This window comes from Setaria italica, chromosome VI (assembly GCF_000263155.2).
Source record: "Setaria italica strain Yugu1 chromosome VI, Setaria_italica_v2.0, whole genome shotgun sequence".
Classification (NCBI taxonomy): domain Eukaryota; kingdom Viridiplantae; phylum Streptophyta; class Magnoliopsida; order Poales; family Poaceae; genus Setaria; species Setaria italica.
The window spans coordinates 32,828,801-32,842,330 of record NC_028455.1 but is presented as its reverse complement, the minus strand read 5'-3'; the positions used below and the strand labels follow the sequence as shown (position 1 = coordinate 32,842,330).

The window sequence follows — 13,530 nt, the reverse complement described above, 5'->3', positions numbered from 1 at the left end:
TTTTTGTTAAAGTACTGGACCACAAGCAGAGACTGAAGACTGGTTGATGCACGAAATCGGAGGATCTTGATTTAGAAATTAACTCTCATATATTCGAATTTGCCAAATCTTTCAACAATTTTGTACTGTATAAATCAGCAACCCTTTTGTACTGTATAATTCAGCAACCCAATTCCCCCGTCAACCATCCTAATAGGGATTCCCAGAGCTCTAATTCTGTTAACGCCGTCCGAGCATGAAATGCTCAAGGCATCGGAAGATCGTGAGTCGTCTCCCTCTACTTCATGATCATGAAGAAGCTTCAGGCTGCTGCTGAACCCAGGAATGGTAGTCTCTCAGCAGCTGCTCCCCCAGCATGGGAACAAGCCTGTCCAACAGGCCTTGCATCAACCTGCAATAAAAATTCAGTGCAAATGTCAAATCGAAGGATCACTAGTAACCGTGAAAATTGATCTCCTCACAGTAACATTAGCCAGCATAATATGAGATGTATTATGCTGTCTACTCGGTAAAGCGTCTAGACAGAGTCTTTCAGAGATAGTTTTTAACAAGATAAGATTCAGGTGGGAACTGGTGTTCAGTTTCAGAGTTTGTTCTTTGTGAACTTTTATTTAAGAATCTGAAGAATGTTACAAAGGCCTACGTACAGGTTGCCTGGTTTCTCCACTGCTGACAATGGAAGCATGCTGAACGGCTTAGTGTAGACCTGTCGATTTATAGTCAACAGATGAGCTTTTACCCTTCTTTTAAGTTGATAAAAGAATATAAGAAATTTTACAAAAGAATTTGCTCGTATATAGATGTTATATGCTACACAATTTGCTGAAGTACTGAATGCAGTAAGCACACCTCCAGAGTGACCTCCAAATTTACATCGATGTCTAAGCAGGGCTCCTTGTCGTTATCGCTCCAAGTTATACGGTTACTCATAAATGCTGCAAGAATTCAGTAGATTCGGAAACTCAAATGATGGTTGAAGAATAGACACATCATACATTTTGCAGGATAGCTAACCGATGGCATTGTTTCGCAGTTGCATGAGATGTTTGCAAATTGCAAAGGAATCTATGAAGAATCGTTGGGCAAGCAGGGCCTGAATTTTACCTGAAAAGAGGTCATTCTGCAGCTCAATCGATTCTGAACCCTCAAACTGCAGACACAGGAGGAAAGGAAGAGCTGGAATCAGAGAAGTTTCGCACGGCAAGACCAAATCGATGGATCAGACGATGATCGCGCGCGCGTACCCTGCACGACAGCATCTCGATGGTGCAGTCGGTGCTCGTCGGGGCGACGCGGAGGTCGAGCACCGGCGCGATCTCGAAGCCCAGGAAACCGATGCGGCGGAGCGCGCACGTGAAGGTGCCGGGGCCGGACCCCGCCGGCGCGAAGCTCTCGAGCGCGCCGGTGTTGAGGAGGGACTCCACGCCGTCGGGGTGCCGCAGGAACTCGCCGACGTCGCCGCCGGAGACGCCGTCCGGGAGCCGCACGCGCTCCCGCCGCCTCGCCGACAGCCGCGCCCGCCGTCCTCGCGCCCTTCTCGGCGCGACCTGGCCCGCCCCGGCATCGTCCTCGCCACCGCCGCCGCCGCCGCCGTCAGCCTCCGCGTCGCTGCTTGCCATTGCGATCCTCCATGATGCCCGGTCGCCACGGCTCTTCTTGGCTGGCTCGCTGCATGGACCAGCTGCTGCCGCCGCCGCAGCTACTCTTGCACGTGTGGGGACCGGCTGGCGTTTGGGGAAGATGGCAGCAGGCTTGGCTGCGGCGAGCCTCATTCCATCCCCTGCCTCTTTGATTGCTACAGCTTCAGCTGCGCATGGAACTGATCGAAGCTGAGGCGAGGAGAGAGAAGCGAGCCAACCACTGGCCGGAGCTTATCGTGTTTGCTCGCATTGTCCAGGCCGCTCAGCTCTACACATGGACACGGATGTGTGGTTGCTGGGCCTGGCATGCATCGCTGTCGATGCCCTGACTCTCTTCTGTCTTCTCATACGGGTTGTGCAGGTGTTGCCTCTCTGTCTGAAGATTCTGAACTAATATTTTGTACTAACAGTTCACTGGTATAACCTTGTTTCTTGTAAACTTACAGATCTGGTTGGTTGGAGCATTGGAATCGAAGTCATAGGCTCCAGCTTAACTGTTGAACAGCCCAACCCAATCCATGAGCTGTTATGTTCCCAAATTGCATGCGAACTCATCGGTGTTGCAACTTGCAACGCAAAGTTTTGTGCAATGCAAGAGATTGTCGCCCGTTGCTGGGGAGAATACAGGTTGGATGTACCTACAAGGGTCCCCTTTTTTTTTTCAATTAACATTTTGCCCCGGAAAAAGGCTATGTTTTTTGGCAAAAGTTCTATGAAACTCGTATGTTCCAAACGAGCCTCTCTCCACGTGGAAATCCTAATTCAGCAGCATTTTACAGACATCGAAATCCTAATTAAGCTGCTCTCCACGTGGCTCCACTATCTACAAGCTTGATGTATGTATCCCTGAAGTCGTCGAAAAATCTAGCTTGGTCCTCTGCATAGATCCTGATCCATCTGCAGATGCAAATGTGCAATATCAATAAGCAGACGAAGCATTTAACATTTCCCAAGCATTAGCCCTAAAGCCAAATTATTTCGTTATTCAAGCTGGACATGTTAGCTTATGGCGGACAAGATAACCAATATAGTCGAACTATTCCATGAAAAACAGATGCAATGTCAATTAATGCTGATCTAACTTAGAGCCAACCTTAAGCACTCTTCATCTTCAGTGAGTGCCCAATCCGTGCGCAGCCCCACCATTGCTTCCATGCCAGCTTTACAAAGACAACACAGTAAGTTTTGATAAGCTTAAACTTCAGATGAATTTCAATGGATAAGTTGTCTCCTAAGATTCCAGGGAAGATGGAAACGATGTGTCAGGAAAATGTGGCGACTAGACAAAGGCATGAAGATAACCACATGCACTTACATGAAGATGTTTGTGGCTTCTTCTCAAGGAGCACTTTGAAATAGGAGTTATCGAAAACGATTGGACTCCCGAATCCTTTGCCTCCAATTGTGTGTGCTCCAGATAAAGCAACCATTTCCTGCGTCCTGTTAAGTACCAAATATAACTTCAGGCATCGATGTAACACCAGCTTACGTTATGAAACAATTCCCCAAAGTCTCAGGGAATAAATAGAAAAATTGCCCAAATATCACCAGGTGTGAGGTGATGAGCTATACTGATTTGAATTCCAAAATGAAGAACTGAAATCCATAAAATATGCACCATATAAGGAAACAAGAACTCACGAAAAACCCTTTGTGCTGAATAATGTTTTTAGGGCAGCTGCATCCAATGTCTCTTCAGGAAGTTTACCAGCAGGATCAGCAGTACTTCAAAAAGAAATATGCTCTTTCAGAAAACTAAGGAGAAAACAGAACAGAAAAGCAATCTAGAATAACTTTTTTCTTAACAATGCAATTTGCAAAGAATTGTTCAATAAAAAATGATTACGATGTTGCACCTGGAATCTAATCGTCCTAGCCTTACTGGAATTTCAGGCCCACCACAGAGCGCAACTGCCTCAGCACCAGCCACAGCAATCAAGTCCGCCCATGACACTATCAGCAAATGCATCAGTAAATTTGACAAAGTGAAAACTGAAGTTTCATACAGGAAGCAAAGCTGCAAGCGATGTGAATTTAAATACCTTTCTGTATATCATCGATTCCTGCTTTTGCTTTTCCTAATATCTGTTCAGTTATGAAGCAATTAAGAAGCCATAAGATGGTAACATAGTATTCCTCAATAAATATCACATTATATAAGGCACTCGAAAAAAAGGATCGTGCTTGTCTGAAAAACACTCTCAAGAGGGTAAACCTTTATGGATCTACTTAGCCCAGTATTTTCAGGTCTGTCAACTTCATAAATTATAGAGCCATTCATGCCACCTGAAAGATACTGATATCAACATACACATCATATTACATTTACATTTTCTATTTTCTTTTACATATATTCAACCTTGCTCAGGAGCTAATATTTTAATCTCAACAATTTTATCCATCATCTTTTTACTCCAAAAGAATTTGATAGGGTGCTATGTCAGCCTTATATCAGTAGAGATATCAAGAAAGCTAACCTGATTTCTCACTAACATCAAAAGTCCCTGCATCATGGAAAACCAAACGAAGCACACCAGCAGCCTTGGCCTTGGTTAAAACATTCCTTACACCACTTCGAATGACTGATCCATTGTATGTCTCAGCCCTGAGAAAATAACTACAATCAACTTCTCTTATAGATATCACACTATTGTTTTAGGAGCAAGAAACAGCTTTGAGGATGGTTTCTTTTCTACGGATCACCGTATACTAGATTCATCGATGGCTCTACATACTTCTTCTAAACTGATGTTCGCACAATGTTTACCATTTGAAACATCAATAAGAAGCTCTTATGAATTTCTGTTAAAAACTTTAAGAACAGAATAACTATGGAAATTCAGTGATATAATACAAACAGGAAGGTAGTTGCATAATGCACTTACGCGCTCGAAATGTCAATATGAGGAAGCAGAAAAGGGAGCAAAATGGCAGAAGCAAACTCTCTCCTTCTATAATGCCAGGAAGATCTAGAACCTGGAGCCAAGATACAAAGAAAATTTTAGTTGACCATACTGATTTTCGTGGTGTGGATTCTCCCTAAGCAACAAAAAAAATGTTCCACTGACATCAATCAGACACTTACAGATTGAGTTCATTGAAATGATTTGGAACCAGGAGACATATACCCATCTAACTCAAATGCAAAACATAACAACTGCGATGTACCTGAAAGGGCATCTTCATTTTCCTGCTCAAAGAGTTGTGAACATGCCAAATCAGCAGCACACCTACCACCAGCAGCAGAAGCTGTTATCACCAGCTTCCCATCTCTTTTACCCCTGCACATCATGATTTCTAAGGTTATTTGTTTCCATGTACACATGAATGAATCATTTGCATAAGAAATGAGAGAGGTTGCTAGCATCACCTGCAGGTACAGCGACTGTAGCTAGAGTAGAAGAAGCTGGAGGAGGAAGATGATGCAAGGTAGGGGATGCTGGTTAGCTCCATCCCCTTCCTGTTTGTCTTCTCCAAGTCTACAGCAACAGCTACAAGCCTACCACAGCTCTGAAATGAAAAAGGAAAAAGACACACCTACTATTCAGCCTATCTATACCAGGCTATCCATGTGTGGTTCCCAACTTCCGGTCCCCACAAAGTCACTTGGATAAGCTGTGCTCCAAAGATATTTATCCCTCCGATTTTAGTCCTGCAGGAATATGCCTTCGAAGACCCTTGCTTATCTCTGTAAATTCACAATGAAATTTGACAGTCTGTAATGTCTCTTTCACTGTGGGAGAAACATTTGCCTTATCTGTTTGTTTATGGTTTTACAAGAATGGAGAGAGATACGAATTGTGACTCAAAATAGTAATCTAACATACAAATTCACGAAATAAAGCAACCTAGCACCCAATTTTTAAGCCCAACTAGAAGTGAAGGCAATAAGCTCAACTACACCATTTACACAACAAATCACCATAGAAGGGACTGACGGAAAAAGGTTGTTTCTCAAACAGCTTAAACGATATTAGGGAAAGTAGAAACGAAGAAACAATGATATAATCGACTTAATTTATAGTACAGCTAATACATGACATTTTAATTATTGTCAAATACATATGGAAAAAAAAAAACTGTTGTTTCACAGACATGAATGATCTCTATAGCTTGGGGAAGCCAGTTCGTGGGCCCAGACATACAGGGTAGCATTCACAGATCTTTGAAAGGTTTTCTTAGGGCCTCTTTGGAATGAAAGATCCTCGAACGTGGAAACAGGAAAGAGTACAGGATTGGCGTTGCATGGAACTTGCAATCCTATAGGAATTCAAAATGCAGGAACATTCCAATCTAGCATTTAGATGCACCACAGGGAAAATGCACGAATTCAAAGAGAGATAGACACAAGGAAAGTCCATGAGATCCAACGTCATGTTAGTTTTCCTCCAAAATTTCTATTGATTCATGCATCGCATAGGAATCCTAAGGAATTTCATAAGGTGCAACCCTTTATTCCAAAGGGGTACATAGGTAATTTTCCTACAGGATTAGAATCCTTCAAAACTCCTATGGTTTTCCTTTGTTCCAAAGGGGGCCTTAGAAGTCGGAATTCTCTGATGATGGATTGAAAGCCACCTGGTCATCACAATCCAAGTTATCTCCAGAGTGCTCACGGCCAACTCCCATCAAGTCAAGATAATGTTGGTAATGGGATATAATGAAGTTCATCTTATCAGTGGACCCTTGACCACAGATGGCGTCGCCATACAGGACGTTCATGGTAGCACCAAAGCCAGGATACCGCTTGGACGATGTGTCGTTCTTGGTGGGTTTCCAGTTACCAACAAACACATCATGGGCAGATGGCTGCTTCCGCTTCATTGGAGTCATCCACCTCCAAATAGCTGCTTCAAATGCTAGGGTGGCATTCTGTTCCAATAGCTCTGGGTGATTCAACAGATCCTGCTTGATACCCTTACCAACGATACCATAGTTCTGGTTCCTGGTGAACATCAACAAGCAGATTCAAAGTCATCAATCCCTTAGCCTACTCAGCTCCTAATCAACAGCAATAAATAAGGAACATATCAGCCTGACCAGTAAATAGGAATGGCGCCTCTGCCATAGTACTCAACTCCTTCAACACAAGGGTATAATTCGTTGCTATCGACACAGTAGCTCTGACTGGGGCTCAATTCATGATTGTAGCAAAGCCCCCAAGCCGTTTCACCACCAGGCGCTTCACGATATCCACCTGATAGAAAACACCGTTTCAGTACTTATCAGATGCTACTTGGCAAAAATTCAGATTAAGGTACAGAATATTTCCAATTAGTCAAACAGAATTACAATATATAACCCCAACCTTAGCTAATTTGCTCCTGGAAAAAAACAAAGTCTATGGCAGTATTGTTATCCCCAGAATAATACAGATACCAAATTATTAGGAATTTTGGATGAAACCTTACTGTTCTGATCCACATCTCATTGCATCGGTAATTAAATAAAATTGAAAAATAAAACCAGATCGTGATCCCATTTTCCTGCGTTCATGGAGCCTATTGCTATTTGCTACCAATATTCTCTGAAATTCTCCAGTCAAATCCCAAATACATTCTGATCCTCAATTAGATATCAGGAAAATCACCTTTCTCTACATCCCGACAGTCCTGAAATTAAATCTAGATGTAGATCTAGCTCTAAGCCTAGAAGACGTAGTGAATTCGACTAGTGAGGACGCCTCGCAAAGAAAAAAAAAAGTGATCAAGTATTCAGGTGAAACACCAAATCAGCTGTAGTCTAGCACTCGATCGCACCGCATGGGATCGCTCCATCGGTCAATCGGAGTACGGAGATGAGAGGAGGAGATAAGCTTACAGGAGGTCTTGGCGCCGACATGGCCGAGGAAGGCGGCGACCTCCCTCATGCCCATCTCCTTGCCCCCGGTGGTGCCGAACCCGCGAGGCTCGAAGAGGGCGGCGGCGGTGATGAAGGCCTGGTAGTTCCAGAAGTCGGCGGCGTGGGCCTGGGCATCGTTGCGGTGGGCGAAGAGCTCCTCGAACTGGTACGCCTTGAAGTAGTCGCTGATGGCCTCGTTGCAGCAGAACCGGCTGCCGCTGCACTCCCACCCCTTGTCGCACACCTTCTCGCCGGCCTTCTCCTTCCTCCCCGCCGCTGCTGCCGCCGCCGCCGCCGATGCGGCAAGCAGAAGCAGCAGCAATGCCGCACATCGGGCCATCGGCCCCTTCTACCTTCCCAACGAAGCAACTCACTGGTTGCTGAGGCGAAGCGAGGCGCCGATGGAGATGGGGGATTTGGGGATTGCCGGATCGGGGAGCGAGAAAGAGACGGAGGAGGTGTCGATGATTCGGTGGCGGAGGAAAAGGAAGGGTGCTGGGAATGTTGGTGGCCGTCGACGCGGAGGGAGGCGGTGAGCAGTTGCTGTTCCCGCTCTGGGGTATTATCGTCAATTCTTAGCTTTTGTTTTTCGATCGAAATCACATTTCATAACTGCTTGAGCTATATGCTTATTTTTAGATACCACATTTCCTCCAATATTAAATATATGACATTTATAAAAGCTATATATTTTAAAATGGATAGAATGTATAAACTAATTATTTTCCCACTGAAAAGATAAGGTAGTGATCATTTAAGAGCAACTAGATTGCTTTGTCGCTAGAAGATTGGCATATCGTGTTGAAATCCTCTTCAAGCAAAAATACATAAAATTCCAATCTTTACTTTCTTTCAGTCGCATACTCCATCGGATGAGAGATCAAGGAGATCTTGAGATGGACGAGTACGTCGACAACAAGTATTTTTGTTCATTTTTTTTCTATGATTATCTTTTGTAGAATAATGCATCCGGCCTCTTTCGTAGGCAAGCTTAAGATTTGTCCAATATACTAATGGTTCCGCTTCTTTGAATTTCATCACAATGGAACGGTGAAATCTGCTAAATATTTTATTGTATAGATTAACATATATGATCAGTGCATAGCCAGCTTATAGACACCAACAAAAAAGAATAAGACATCATAATTCTATATGCAGAATTTCTCGAGGCAACTATATCACTAAAAGCCTATTAAGTTTTCATATATGAACTATATCCCTGGCAAGGAGTCCAAATAGGAACTAAATCCTTTTTCACATATAGAAACCTTTTAAACATCCAAAAAATATCTTGCATCTGGCCTGCTGGTTTTTATATAAGGATAATAATATTTCATGCTAAGAGCATAATAACATTATATAGCTTGCAACTGTTTAATTGCTTTTGAGCTGTTTGTTTGAATTATAGCATCTTTTGAGCTGTAACTTGAATTATTTCGCAGAAATGCAAATGGGCAATGGGGGAAGATGTAAGATTTCGTCGTTGGACTACAGTCCAGGAGTGGGTCCCGTTCCAACTTGGCGTCTTCGCCAACGGCTTGTGGGCGTGGTAATCGCTAAATCCTCCACCCAAAAAAATTAGAAAAGTCTAGTCGACGCGCTTTGTGCGTGGCCGGAACCCCAAAGCCGCCTTCTCCCCCGACCCCGGCGCCCCACCGCCGCCGCCGCCTCCCACCGGCCGGCGCACCCCGTCACCTCTCCACCTGCCAGATACGCGGACGGATCCGCCCGCCACCTGGAGCCCGATTCGGGGGCGAGCGGAGGAAGAGATCGGAGCTTGAGTAGGGGGAGCCAAAAATGGTGAAGGACACGGACTACTACGACGTGCTGGGCGTCGACCCGTCCGCCACCGAGTCCGAGATCAAGAAGGCGTACTACATCAAGGTAAGCGGCCGGCTCCTCGCCCTCCCCGCTCCCGCTTGCTCTGCTGCGGGCTTTTGATCTGATTCCTGCCGCTGCTTCTGCTGTTGGTTGTGCAGGCGAGGCAGGTCCACCCGGATAAGAATCCGAACGATCCGGATGCTGCGGCGAATTTCCAGGTATAAGTGTTTTCGCCATTCTCAGTACGCTGTATCTATACTTTTCTCAGCCAACAGATGCTGCTGCGAGCAATTCTGCCTGCGCCTTTACTGTAGAATCCTCGATTCAATCAGATTAGGGGTTTATTGCTTGATCCTGAAATGCACAGAGTTTAGGCAGTGCCAAGTGCCAACTGCCAGGTGGCTAGGCATAGTACTTTGCTGTTGAATGACTGTTCATTTCAAGGATACCATAATATTGTTGACAGGATAGTCAAAACAATCTATTACATAAAGTATGATTAATAGGAATCTAGTTCATAAACAACAATTTGGACGAGCAGATAAAATTTACATCAGACATATATGATGGTTTCCCCACTATTTATGTTTTATACTGAAACTTATGACAAACCTGAGTCTTCAGGTGCTGCATATCATTTTGTAATGCACGTTAAGCTCGTTATGTTCTTTGTAGCCAAAAATACTTGGCTGCTGCTTTAAGAGTGGACTCGTGCATCATCATGTCATTTCTAAAAGTAAGGTTGCTTTGAGGCTTACACTTGTCTCATTTTTAGAATAAGATTGCTCTAACACGTGAGACTTGTGAATTTCTCAATTCCGCAACAAACTCATGCATCCAGAGATATATTCTGAATGTAGGCTGAGTGCTATTTGCTAGTATGATTATGCTGAGCTAGGCCATTTAACTTAAGCATTCAGATTAAGGTTAACCATATCAACAACCAGGTTGTGGTGTCTGTGACTGTGAGCAGGAACGATGGCTGTGCCTTGTAGGATTCCTCATGCTCAGTTTTAAAATAAGATTTGATACCATAATGTGGCATGACTTCATGAGGATGGATATGATGCTCTTCCCACAGTTTTAGTTGTATACTATTTTGTACTCATGAAATTTTCATAACAGGCACTAGGAGAAGCATACCAAGTGCTCAGTGACCCCACACAACGCCAAGCTTATGACTTGCATGGGAAATCCGGCATCTCAACGTATGTCCGATCACAAATAAATTACATGCTGCTGCTTGTGGTAGAAACTAGGACTTGTTGGACCATGGAAAAGTTTCCTATTCTTATGGGAATTGAACTAGTTGTTGTCATTCCAAACTAGCCCAAGGCCCCTTTGGCACCACTTCTGCTCTCTGGAAAAATACGACAACCACACATCTTCAAGAACGATCATGGGCAAAGCTTTCAGAGCGGAATTCTATTGGCCTACAGCTCTCAAAGACGAAAAGGGGAGGGGGTTAAGCTTGTAGATTCATTGGCTCATGCCAAGGCATCATGAGTATTATATTTGGAACCCTTTTAGAGCAAATATTTTTCTTCCACCAAAGATGGGACTTTGTTGGGATAACTGTTGGTTTCACCTCACACTGCAAAGAATCTTATTTGAGAACAAAATCCTCACTTGCATGGTTTCAACATTCAACAGGGAAGGAATAATTGATCCAGCAGCGATTTTTGCAATGCTATTTGGTAGTGAGCTTTTTGAGGATTACATTGGTCAACTGGCCATGGCATCAATGGCTTCACTTGATAATTTTGGTGAAGATGATCATATTGATCCTAGAAAGCTGCAAGAGAGAATGCAGGTATGCTCCTTTAGCATGATTGTTTTATATAATAACTTAAACACTTAATATTGCTATGGTTGTTGGCCGCCATTCCATCCTTTTTTTTTTAATTTCATACTCTTTCCTCAACAATGTCCTACTGAATGCAATACTACAACTGCAGACTGTTCAAAAGGAACGGGAAGAAAAACTTGCAGAGATCCTGAAAAACCGGCTACACATTTATGTTCAAGGAAATAAGGAGGAATTCATCCAGCTTGCTGAAGCTGAGGTGTCCAAACTTAGCAATGCAGGTATTTGCTATTACTAGTCTGTCTTTCCCTCAACTCTAGATATTTTTTCCTTTTAATCTCAAGCTCCCTGTGATCTTAGTTGGTGTATGGTATTAAATGAACTGTTTTTGCCCCTTTTATTTATTATATGGTTCACTGGATAGTTGAATATCTGGACAAGTGTTACTGCATTTGACATCACTCTCAAAACCATTCACTTTAGATGAAACATAATTGGATATATGATTTCTTTTACAGCAGCTTCTTATTGAGTTTTTGCCTAAATGCTGCAGAAAATACAAGCACAAGAAGCACATTCAACTTTCTTAATGCCCTCATAACCACTAACTGAAAGTAAAGTTTGAAAGTTGAAACCAATCTCTTGTCTGAAGTAAAAGATGCACAAAAGATTGAAGCTGGCAGATATGTATGCAATTCTCCCTCGTTCCTGAAGTGTATGATAGTCATAGTGCTATGGGAAATATTTTTGTCAAACCTGTTCTTTAGTGTTATCAGTTATCCACTCAATGTTTTTTTTTCACTTCAGGCTATTCGCTTCATCTGTTCTTTCCAGGTTAGCGGTTGTATTGTGTAACTGATTTTTTCCCGTCTTTTGGTCTGTTTTGCTTATATGGCAGCATATGGAGTTGTTATGTTGAACACTATTGGGTATGTATATTCAAGGCAAGCTGCAAAAGAACTAGGAAAGAAGGCGATATTTTTGGGGGTTCCATTTGTAGCTGAATGGTTTAGAGACAAAGGGCATTTTATTAAATCTCAAGTAACAGCTGCCACAGGTAAAATATAGATAATCATTGTTTATTCAGAATTTTGTCTTGAAAACTTAAAAGCATATAATGCAGCTTTTGGCATCATCTATGTTGATGTGTTATGTTTTTCATGAATATTGTTGTCTCATCATTTGGCAGGTGCAATAGCTCTTATGCAGCTGCAAGAGGACTTAAGGAAGTATATGAGTGCTGAGGGCCTGTACACAGAGGAAGAACTCGAAATGTACATGGAGAACCACAAGAAAGTCATGGTTGATTCATTGTGGAAGCTTAACGTTGCTGACATAGAAGCCACCCTATCCCGTGTCTGCCAAATGGTCTGTCCCAGCAACTGCACCTTTCATGCACGCTATGTGCTTTGCATTCTTCAGTACTTTAACACAGCTAGTGTAGCTGTGGATTTCTAACACTATCAAGTATCATTACCAGGTGCTTCAAGACAGTAGTGCCAGGAAGGAGGAATTGCGCCTTCGTGCTAAAGGCTTAAAAACTTTAGGAAAAATTTTCCAGGTATTGCTCACTCAAATTTCATTTATGCATCTATAAAGCTGTTGACACTTCCAGTATCTGAGTTTTATTCTTGCTCCACATAGCGGGTTAAGCTGAACCCTAGCGAGGGGGAAGCATCACAAGTAAGGAACATAGACAACATGGACGAGGATGATGGCAGCTCCCCTGATTCATCACCAAATAGGGAGCCACAGTTCACTCCTAATCAGCCTCATATCCCGGTAACTGCTCCTTACTGTAAACATGATGGTTTCGCCCTTGTACATTATCAAGTGATTGATATCTTGGAAAAGCTTTCTGTCTGACTCCTCTTCATGGAAGCCACTGATTTGGTTTCTTCTGTTTGCTAGAGCCCATACGTGGAGGCGCCCCAGGTCAATGGAACCTATTGCTCGTTCAACTTTCCAATGCCTACAGCTCCACCCGGAGCGCAGAGGGATCCAAGGCCATGATTCCAAATTAAGTCTGCCTGTACCATCGTTTCCGTGTAACATTTTGCCTGTAATACTAGATCATTTGCATGGTGCACCATTTATGTAGTAGAGGAAACAGAGGAGTCATCAGGCGTCCTCCGCCCCCATTATTTCGGTTGTCTGCGTAGACTGATGCTAGTGCTGTGTACAGGTGTGTTGTGCTGCCGTTGTTGCAGCCGTAGTAGGTCAGCATCAGTGTACATGTTATGGTGTTTATTCTGTTGTCGGTTCGTTCCATTTTAGCATATACAGTTGTTACCTTGCATCCATGGAAAATGTAGTCCTGGTGATTGTTTTGCTTCAAGTAGTCATGATCAGTGAGACTTTGCTGTGCACAATCTCCATCTCAAAACGTGGACATGGTAGTTCTGCTCTAATCTTATGGTA

The 13,530-nt window shown here is 43.3% G+C and overlaps 2 protein-coding genes and 1 pseudogene across 3 annotated transcripts; 1 reads left to right on the top strand and 2 right to left on the bottom strand.

Moving 5' to 3' along the window:
• Window positions 1–47: 47 nt before the first annotated feature.
• LOC101762357 lies at window positions 48–2,042 on the bottom strand. 2 transcript variants are annotated; one of them, XM_004973857.3, is made up of 5 exons: window positions 1,245–2,042; window positions 1,105–1,150; window positions 850–935; window positions 648–706; window positions 48–391 (listed from the first exon to the last, which is right to left on the bottom strand). In XM_004973857.3, exons 1-5 carry the CDS (start codon window positions 1,770–1,772, stop codon window positions 289–291), a joined length of 822 nt encoding a protein of 273 aa, XP_004973914.1. In that variant the 5' UTR covers window positions 1,773–2,042; the 3' UTR covers window positions 48–288. The 2 variants fall into 2 exon arrangements, with proteins under 2 accessions (XP_004973914.1, XP_022683227.1); XM_022827492.1 differs by lacking the exon at window positions 648–706.
• Window positions 2,043–2,236: 194 nt separating this feature from the next.
• LOC101761938 lies at window positions 2,237–8,001 on the bottom strand (annotated as a pseudogene).
• Window positions 8,002–9,048: 1,047 nt separating this feature from the next.
• Window positions 9,049–13,481, top strand: LOC101761152 (chaperone protein dnaJ 10). Its single transcript, XM_004973854.2, has 10 exons — window positions 9,049–9,365; window positions 9,461–9,520; window positions 10,428–10,510; window positions 10,956–11,115; window positions 11,261–11,390; window positions 12,008–12,166; window positions 12,299–12,477; window positions 12,590–12,670; window positions 12,754–12,891; window positions 13,021–13,481. Exons 1-10 carry the CDS (start codon window positions 9,279–9,281, stop codon window positions 13,120–13,122), a joined length of 1,179 nt encoding a protein of 392 aa, XP_004973911.1. The 5' UTR covers window positions 9,049–9,278; the 3' UTR covers window positions 13,123–13,481.
• Window positions 13,482–13,530: the final 49 nt, after the last annotated feature.